At 58.0% G+C, this 9644-nt stretch overlaps 1 protein-coding gene across 2 annotated transcripts in view; it reads right to left on the reverse strand.

Moving 5' to 3' along the window:
* EBF2 (EBF transcription factor 2) overlaps window positions 1-6584 on the reverse strand; it is a 213174-nt gene extending 206590 nt beyond the window's left edge. The window contains exons 1-5 of one of the 2 annotated variants that reach the window (XM_080676608.1): window positions 5922-6584; window positions 3366-3522; window positions 2314-2377; window positions 1980-2035; window positions 1425-1498 (exon numbers count right to left, since the gene is read on the reverse strand). In XM_080676608.1, coding sequence (XP_080532734.1) covers window positions 1425-1498; window positions 1980-2035; window positions 2314-2377; window positions 3366-3522; window positions 5922-6052 — 482 coding nt within the window. In that variant the 5' untranslated portion in view covers window positions 6053-6584. The remainder of the gene's footprint in view (window positions 1-1424; window positions 1499-1979; window positions 2036-2313; window positions 2378-3365; window positions 3523-5921) is intronic. The other variant, XM_080676609.1, reaches the window with a different exon arrangement.
* Window positions 6585-9644: the final 3060 nt, after the last annotated feature.

Consider the following 9644-nt stretch of genomic DNA (forward strand, 5'->3'; position numbering starts at 1 on the left):
AAAAAGCACCCGTCAATTAGCCACCTGAATCAGTGTTCTGACTATTTAGTCTAGTTATTACATGCAAGTTCATCTTGCAATTGTATTTTCTTTCTAAATGGATCTAGGAAGGGGCCCTGGGATGACGATGACGAAGTGGGTATCTGCTTACTCCAACGCCCAGTGCCTCACCAGCTACTCAGGCAAGGAAGCCAGGACCCCTCCGCTCTGGCAAAGTTTGCATTTGGCAAAGTTTGTTTTTCTAATACTTGGTCAAAACCAAAACAAACATGTCAAATTGTTATGTTTCTTCCTGACTGGGGTGTGAGGGAGACAGCACTGCCAGAGCTGACCATAAAACAGTCCGGGCTACATCAGCCACGGCCTCCAATTATCCCAAACTGGCAAATCTGGAAGTTGGAAGACATTTACAGAAGCAATCTAGAAGCAAGGAAGAATTGAAGCTTTCTCTCCGATCAGAAATTTTAGAGGAAGAAAAAATGTGTGTGTAACAAACATTTACATTTTTATAGTAAAATCACCACCTCTTCCCAGAGTTTCCTTTTGATAGAAAACTCTCCTTTGCTAAGGGATCCCCAACACCTGAAAAAACTAGGAACTCAATAAACATTTGTTAAAAGAAAAAGTGTGTGGGTGAATTTCTTCTAATTGTTTTATTTTCTTCTAGTCAAATGGAATGGATCCGTCTCTGCAAGAAGATGGGGAAAGGTGCAGAAATTCCAGCACGCAACTTAGCTGTGAGAAATTCCTCTCACAACTTAGCCATGAGAACCCAGCTGTTGCTCCAAACCCAGCTCTCCTGGATGGGGTCCTCTCCCACCCCTCCCATCACTAGTGGTGAACCCCTCCGATCTTTCTCCCCATGGTTCCTCCTCACCTAAGAAACTCCTCTGACATGAGAAATCGCTGGAGAAGCAACATTCCTGGAAGAAGGAAATGCTTTGGCATCATATACATATGCCTCAGGTGGGGTGCCCCGGAAATGAGCTGCTGGACTCTCTGGTGGTCCTTGCCCAGACTGCGAGTCTCCAGTGCTTTGATCTTGAACATGTGACCCCTACTTGGAAATCTACCCCGAGCTTGCCAGACCAGTGGGAATGAGCCTGGTGCACGGAAGTCCCCATTCCAAACTTGGCTAGGGGCTGCCCATGCCTCCCTGAGCTGCCACCGACTGCTGGACAACAGAAACTGTCCAGGGCGGAGAAAACTTCCCAGATGCCTGGGGACGGAATCCTGCATGGTTCTGGTGTCCTTCCTGAGATGCTCTGAGAATCTGGCTTTTAGTAAAGAGAAGTTCTAGTGACTCAGCCTCCCTCCCTGCGCACCATCACTCCTGCAAATCCTTGTGGGGGCGTCCCTGAGCGCAGAGGCCCACTCCCCTGCCCAGCGTGCTGGCAAAGCCCTCGGGACAAAGCAGCTCTTACCTGCACATGACTTCGTGTGTCAGAAGAACTCGGCACATTTCCGGATTCTTATTTTGTCCCTCGTAAGCTATGGGCTGCGAAGGAGGCAAGGGCAAAAAGGGAAGGTGTGAGGGGAGTGAGGAAAACAAGGAAAAGGAGACTTGAGAGAAAGCACAGAATCCATCTTCCTCTCTCTCTGCCCACCACTTCATTAGGTGTGCCCACTGGAAGCACAGACCCCAAGCTGTGGCCTGACTAACTCAAGCGAAATAATCACAGACAAGTTTGCCCCACGAGAACATATTTCTTGCAAAAGGCAATGTTTGGGGAACTGGATCTCCCAATAATTGCTTTCTCCCTTCACCACTTTGCTCACTTCCCCACCCAGAAAGAAACAGAACCATTGAGGAGAGAGGGGGAAATATTTGTTCATAGTGAACAAGGTGTGAGTTGATGTTCAAGGGCATGTGAAGTCTGACCCAGGAACTCGTGGAGGGTGGGGGCAGGTCAGGGAAAGGTGGGGGGAGGTCAGAGGGGACCCTGCAGAGGAGGAGCCCAGTGGACCACGGGGCTCACCTGCTTAGTGACCGAGTCAATGAGCCTGACGTACAGGTCCTGCTCCGTGCGGACACCTGTGGGGAGGCGATGGGCACACGGTAAGGGCCCGGGAGCTTCTCCTGGGAAACCCCCAACGGTCCCTGCTATAGGGCCAGGCCCAGGAAGCTGCCCAGGGCTGCTCGCAGGCTGAAAGGTCCTAGGAGCAAAGACCACCCTCCATCCCCACCCTCCCTGCCCCCAGGGCCCTGACGGAGCCTCCCCAAATCCTGCTCTCCCTGGTCCGGAGACTGCCTGCAAGCTACCTTGAAAGGGCCTGTGTGGCACCTGGACACAGAGGGAGGGGGGCGCTCACCGTTGCTGTAGAGGAGCTGTAACTTGTAGTGGGTGCCATTGTTGGTCTTCTCGTTGCCTTGTTCCTACAAAGACAGGCGGTGCTGGAATCCCTTGCTTTGGAGCCCCCAGATGAGGGAAAGAGGAGAGAGAGCACATCCCTACACTGCCTCCCGCAGCCTTTCACCCCTCCACCATGCCGCTTTGAAGGACTCCGGCCCAGCCCCGGGTCAAAGGGCAGGAGCTTCTGCTGAAGGACCACCGCCAAACCTTGCCAGGCTCCGCCACTTGGCCACTTGACCCTCTCCAAGCCTCTGTCTCTCTTTCTTAAAAATATCCTCAGGACTGTGACCCCCTGAGGCCCAACCAGTCCCCACCCAACCCACCCAGCTGCCCGGAGGAAGTTGCAAGTTCTCTTAGCAGAAAGGTGAAGCGGCCTGTCATATGCAAGAGCTACCTTGTCCCTACCCCACAGGACCGGCGCCTCTGGCCAAGGCCAGGAGCTGCAGAGATGGGCCAGGCTCAAGAGGGACCTCTGGGGTGCCTGCTGAAGCTCCCATTGTGCAGCTGAGGAGACTTCGGCTCGGAGGGCAAGATACTTTCCCTGCGCCTCAACTCGGCTTCCTCTGAGATCAAAGGCAGTCCCCAGCCCGGCCTGGGTGGGGAGAGGTGCGCGGGGAGCAAGAGTGGGAGAGCAGTGTCAGCGAGGAGGGCCGGCCGCTCTGGTTTCCACCTGGTACCCACCCGCTCAGCGGGAGCCAGCAGGTGTAGCATAACTAACATACCCTGGAGCAGGCAGCAGGGCCCGGGGATACCTTTAAACTACGCTCTCCTGGGAGGGCGCTTGCTGCGGTCTGTGCAGCACCAGGTTCTGCTCATGACCCGGAGCCACCAGCCCCGCAGCAGGCAGCGCACCGGCGGCGGCGGCGGGGCGCGAGGTGTGGGGAAACCGACTGATGGAGAGGCTGCGAGTGAGAAGCCTTGATTTATCATCCCTGATGATGTGACAGATGGAATCCTAGTGCTTTGCAAGGAGGCCGTTACCGGGCCGGAGGGGAAGGGGCCTCCACTTACTTTGTCGTTCTCCACGAAGTCCACGAAGGCCGTGCGCTCGATCTCCACCGGCTGCCCCTGCCTGTCGTAGAGCGCCAGCACGAAGTGGAAGAAGTTGGACTTCCGCAGGTTGGAGGGCGGCTGCTTCTCAAAGTGCGCGCGGGACAGGGCGACTCCGCTGCGGGGAGACACACGGGATGGCGGGCACGGGAGGAGAGAAGGACACGAGGTTACCCACGCGCCCACGCGACACCGCCGCGGCTCAGAGGCAGGTCCCAGGTCAAGAGTTCTGGGCCCTCGGCCGTCTTTTCAAATCGTCTTAAAAGGAGGAGACTCTTGAGAGGAGTCGCAGGGGCCGCGGGTGGGCGGCAGGGCTGCGCGCTGAACCCGGGCCGGGGCGCACTGCACGGCCTCTGGTGGAGCCCACAGGAGCCCAGCGGCAGGCCGAGGCCGAGGCCAGGCGGGCCGCCCTCATCTATCTTATCCGGTGGCGGTGGCCGCCGAATGGGTCAAAAGTCGGAGCTGGGCCCAGGGTTTGGGGAATAAGCGCCTCCTTACTTTTGAAGACGTGACCCTTTTCCTTTATCTTTTCTAGAGCTACCTGTGCGAGTGCTACTGCCCATAACCCTCCACACACACACACACACACACACACACACACACGCACAGGCCAACGCTCTCGGAAAGGCTGGGTGAGAACCCTCTGGCCCGCAGGTAGCCCAGAGCCCAAGCCTGGGTCCGACAGGGAGAGGCCTCGCCTCCTGTTTCCCTCGCTCTTCCGAAAACCAGGGCAGGGCGGGATCCCCGAAGTCAGCCCTAAGGAGCGCGGGCCACCGGAACGACCTGATCCTGGGGACCCGCCTCCCAAACTGCTAAGCTTGGAGAAGCCAAAATGCTAGGACGAGGCAGACAAAGTCCTCGCCTGGGGCCCAGGGAAGCCTCATTCCGGCCGTGTGTGCGGGCGTCGCCAGCCAAACCCGCTGACCGCGAAACCCTTTTTGGAGGACCCGAGAGGCTCCCTGGAGGGTACTGAGTGTGTGCACACACCTCCCTGCCGACCTATGCCGGCCGAGAACGAACTGGCCGCCAGATAACATTTATCAGGAGTCGGGCCGCGCGCGCAGATGGCTGCAACTGCCCCGCGGCGCTGGGCTCTGCGGGCCTCCTGCCCCAGGGCGCGAGCACGTCTCACTCTTTTGAAGGGCGGAACATTTCCCTGGAATACCCCGCTCCAGCTGCCTGCTCCAATTTCAGTAAGTATTTGTTCCGAGGAAAGGAGGAAGGTAGGGTGGTGTCTTTAAGGAGCTGGACTAAGGACGCACGCCGCGGACCGGCTGTGTGGAGCTGCCTGCTTTCCCTCGGCCTGCGGCCCCGCGAGCCCTGACGGCCGCGGGGCGGAGAGCGGCTGCTGCGGGGCCGCGGACTTGGACGCGAGGGAGGGAGCCGCCTTCGCCCCGGCTCCAGAGCAGAGCGGTGCTAGTATTGCTTCCTCTCCTCCAAGAGAGGCAGCTGGTTCGCTCTACCCGGGACACCTGGAGACGTGGCCTGCTAAGGAAGGAGGAATTTCTAGGCAACACGTCGGGACTTAGAGGGGGTGACCAGGAGAGTGGATAGGGAGGCTGGAGTCGTGGGAAGAAGTTCGTGGGCTCCTTGGGGTAAAGTGTCTTTCTCTTGCAGACAAGGACGTGGGGACCACAAATTCCAGCGCAGCAGTGATGATGAGGGAGGGGAACCAGATGTCTTCTTGGGGTGGCACTCTAGACCAGGCGTTCACCATCTCAGCACGAGGACGCTTAGAAACTCTCAACTCCTGGGACCAGCAAAACTAGAGGTTCGCGATGCCCAGCGTTTGCGGCCAGCGCCTCTCCTCGCCTTTCTTCTTCAGCAGTTCCTTCTACTGTTACTCCTTCGTCTTTTCCTCTCTGATTTCTTCTTTCCCCTCACCCCACCTCGATACTTCTGGCCCACCGTTCTATCTCTTCGCCCGGACCCTCCAGCCAGCCCCCTCCCAGAGCTGCGAGCCGCTTTGCCTTCCCAGGAAGCTGATCCGGTCTGTCCGGCTCCTCTCGCCACCGCCGCCATCTGCCCGCTAGGCTCCCGGCCTCCAGGAATCACCGGGCTAGATGCAGCAGAAGAGGCGCTCGCAAGCGGCTTTGCGGAACCGGCATTCGCGGGGAAGCCGGCTCTCCCGCGGCAGTCCCTGCCAGCTCCGGTCCTCGAGCTGCACTCCAGACCAGCCCCTCCTCGCAGGGCTAGGGATCGAGCTGCGAGGCGTAGGATGCTACTTTGTTATTTTTCCTCCCAAAGAGTGGGGAAAGAGTGGGGGGAGAAACACCACGACCCAGGCAGTTCAGAAACTCCAGTATTAGCTGCGGGGTAAGTGTTCCCCAGACTGCAGCGACCTGCATGCCCGAGGGCGAGCCCCAGCGCGCGGGGCCAGGGCGACAGATGCGGGGGAGAGAGAAAGAGACAGAGCGAGCGAGCGGGAGGAGGGGGGACGGAGAAACACAGAGACGGTGGGAGAGCAAACGAGCTAGAGACTTTGAGAGCATAATAATTGTGCGACCGTCTAGTTACCTCTGCGCTGCGACATTGGCGTCCACCACGCCGACATTCCGGACCCAGGACCTGACCGAATCCATCTCGGCGCTCAGTGATTTCTCTTTCAGAGCTGGCCCTCTTCCTAAAGTATCTTGAATCCCAAACATTTAAAAAGTGTGATCTGTCTCTTTAAAAATAAGAGTTACCACACTGTCCTTACTGTTCCCAACGTTGCCACCAAACCGTTTCCTCCAAAGCAATCCAAAAAAAAGGGACCAAGTACTGAAGTTTGAGTCTCTCTTGAAAAAAAAAAAAAAAGATAACCCGTCCTTTGCTTCACGCGTGAGGTGCGGATTGGTGCAGTTAAAGTTTAGGTTTTATCCTCCACAAGTTCAGATCTGCCACCTCAGGTCCTCTGTCCTAGGTCGCTCGCATCCTTCCAGCGGCAGCGCTGCCTCCAGAAAGTGATCACAATTTAGAAGCATCACCTGTTCTGGGAGAAACAGGAGGAGATTGATGACTGCCTAATCTCTCCCTTTCCTCCTGGTCCCCCACCCTCCCGGCTCCCCCCACCGCTGCAATTTAGAAAAAAAAAAAAATTCCCAACAGGATCAGTTGTAAAAAGAAGGGGAAGACCCGGAGCGGAGAGGAGGCGGTGGCTGCGAGCTCCTCGGAGCCGGGCTGCCGCCGCGCAAGGGCCCCATGAATGGGTTACTACGGCCCTGGCCGCGGGAGGCGGAGCCGCGGCCCGATAAGGAGCCTCATTTGCATGGACGCTCGGGATTGGCCAGCGCTGGGCAGGCCGGACGACGTCCTCCGGCGGCGCGCGCCACGCTCGGAGGTGAAAGGGGACAGAAAGCTGTGGACACTGCGTCCTTGGTGTGCGTGCGCTGTAGCGAGGTGGCCTGCGACGCGCCCACTCAGTCTGGGTGCGGGAGCGGGGAGCCTCCGGGGCTGCTGCCTAGATGCAGATTTCTGTATCCTGCTACAAGGCATATTCATTCCTGGAGCTAGGATCTGTGGGCGTGTTTGTGAGGAAGCGAGAGTGTGACCACATGTACTTAGGTTTTGTGCATACGTTCCCCAGAGCAACCCAGTTCCCTGAACGGCTCTCCCAAGTCTCCTGGAGTTACATGGTGACACTCAGATTTTGTGTGCGGTTTACAAGTTGAGAGAGAAGGGTGTATGAATGAAATGGGGGCGTGGAGTGGAGGAGTACGAACAAGGCTCAAGTGCTGTTCAAATAAATAGTGTCGGGAAAAATGGTCAAGGAGCTAAGGAAAATACCCCCGGGCGGAAGCGAGCTGGAGTCGCACCCGTGCGGGAGAGGTTGCCGACAGATCGTTGCAGGCTTAGTGCAAGAGCTGCCTGGCGTCCTCCTGATGCTCCCTCCGCCTCCCCACCTAGTTCCCGAAGCCCAGGGAGCCAGCAGAGGAGCTGCCAAGAGGCAGCAGAGGAGTCGCGGAAACTTTGCCCACGGCGCGCGGTCGCCGAGGTGCTGGCGGTGGGCTGGTGGCCGGGAGGCGGCGGCAGCTCCGCCAACAGCTGAAACCTTAGACGGCTTTTTAACTACACCGGGCAGCTCGCGGTGCCTATTAAAAATCCTCCTGGCTGGGTGTTATTTTCTTGCTTCCGCTTTTGTATTCTGATCTGTGCATAGATCTGCTGCTGAAATCTAGAACACTAGCGCGAAAACAGATTTGAAGACAATGAATGCAAATCTGTGCTCAAAGACCATCTGCCGTGGAGGAGACAAATCAGCTGTTCCCCTGTTGGAGCGACTGCGCCCAGCCTCCCGGCCTCTTTACGGAGAGGGCTCAGCGAAACCTGGGCTGCATTCAGGGCACTTCCCCCACTCAGGACTGCAATTGGAGCGTAAATTGACTTCGGACCAGACCACTTAGGTGTAGGTGAGCGCTCACACATGAACTGCGACAGTTTGCCGCTAGAGGACACAACTCGTTTGCAACTCGTTTGCCTGGGCGGACAGGAAGCTCGCACTTTTGGAAATGCCGCTCTCCTGAGAAAGGGACCGGCCCGCGACTGCACTCTACCCCAGGGCAGACGGTGACCCCAGGCTTCGGCCGGGATTGCGCTCAGGAAGCGCAAGTCTCTCCTGCGGAGATTTGCTTGAAAACTGAAGGGGTTGGAAGGGGTGCGCGGACCCCATCTGTACAAACTCTGGGACAAGCGATTGGGGTGATTTTATTTAAGGGGGGCGAGAACGTGAAATCCCCGCCTTTAGATAGTGCTGACTGTGACACCCCCACCATAGGGCCCTGGCTTGGTCCTCCTTGTTAGGTAACAAGGGCAGGGGAGCAATGAAGGGCGATTGGGCACCAGAATACTGTATGTATCACAACTGGTGTACAAGCCGAGTGAGATGGGAGTTGAGCAAAGACAGGAGGAGGACGGGAGTGAAATTTGTAGGGATGAAACTCACTACCATTTTTCAATTCGGCAATTCTCTGTTATATGCAGGTTTTATGGATATTGTCGGTCCCTACAAAAACTCAGCACCGAGTCTTTTACCCTGAATCGCTCTCTTTATAAATCTCTGTGAAGCTCAAGTAACCACCCACCCCATCCTCGTCCGTGGACTGCGCTAAGTAGAGGTAATGCCTCGGACTCCTCGTCGGAAAGTGTGGAACAGCCCGTGGGCCCCTCCAAATGTGTTGATGAGCCTCGCAATGTTTTTCCTCTCTTGGCCAAGACAGGAACCGAGGGCAACCCTAGGGGCTGCGGGGCAGCAGTGGGTCCTGGTCTGGTCCGAACCGTCTGCCCTTCAGGCCCGGGTTGGCTGGGGTTAGAGGGCACAGCCAGGGCTGAGCACGCTGCCTCTTCTCGCCCACAACAGCTGCCACCCGAATTATTACCCTGGGAGTGAATGAATCGGTCCTTTCTCAGGGCTTCCTGCTGCCCTCCCCAAACTAGACGGCTGCGCTCGGAGGACACCCCCACCCGCACGTCCCAAAGACAAGTCCAGGGGCCAAAGGGCCGTGCCGGGGGTCGTTTTGGAAAACCGTGGCCCCGGAATATTGACCTGGGTTGCGGGGAGCCGCACCGCTCCTCGCTCGCCGTGGTAGAGGCAGCCGCCCCCGGCCGCGCAGGGGCGCACGGAGCGAGCTGCGGCCGCTCTGCTGGGAGCCCCGTCGGCTTCGAGCCGCGGCGCCCAAGTTCGCTCTGGGCTGAGACGAAGTTCCCGGTTAGCGCGGGGAGGAGGGCGGAGGGGACAGGGAGCCCGGGAGACAGCCTTGGGCCCAGCACGGCGGCGCTTCGGCCTTCTGGGAGCCGAGAGCATTTCTGCCAACCCAGTTGGGTTTAATTAGGTTTGTGTAGGGTTTGGGGAGGGGTGGGCAGAGAGTCGGCCACCCGTGAGGAAGAAGCGTAGGTTGGAGATGGAGGGAGCGGCGGCGGCACGCCTGGAGGGCTGCTCCCATCTCTAACGCCTCCGTCTACCCCTGAACAAACCTTTCGGAACGCGCCGCACAAAACCCGTCCAGAGCCTGCGGGAGGGGGTGAGGGTGGGGGGCGCGGGCAGGCGCAGCTACGCCCCCAGGAAGCCTGGCCGCCCCGGGTGCCGAGTCGCGCGCCTCCCCCGCCCGGCCCTCGCTTCGCTCTCCCGCTTGCAGGGGTCGAGAAAAATCCAAGATGAACATTATTAAAATTCTTCAGGCCAAGCTATTTGCACAAAACCGGGGTGGGTTTACCCCGACCCCTCCTTTGTTCACTCTTCCCAGTGAACCCGGGTTTTCTCCT

Source organism: Plecotus auritus (genome assembly GCF_963455305.1).
Source record: "Plecotus auritus genome assembly, chromosome: 6".
Lineage (NCBI taxonomy): Eukaryota > Metazoa > Chordata > Mammalia > Chiroptera > Vespertilionidae > Plecotus > Plecotus auritus.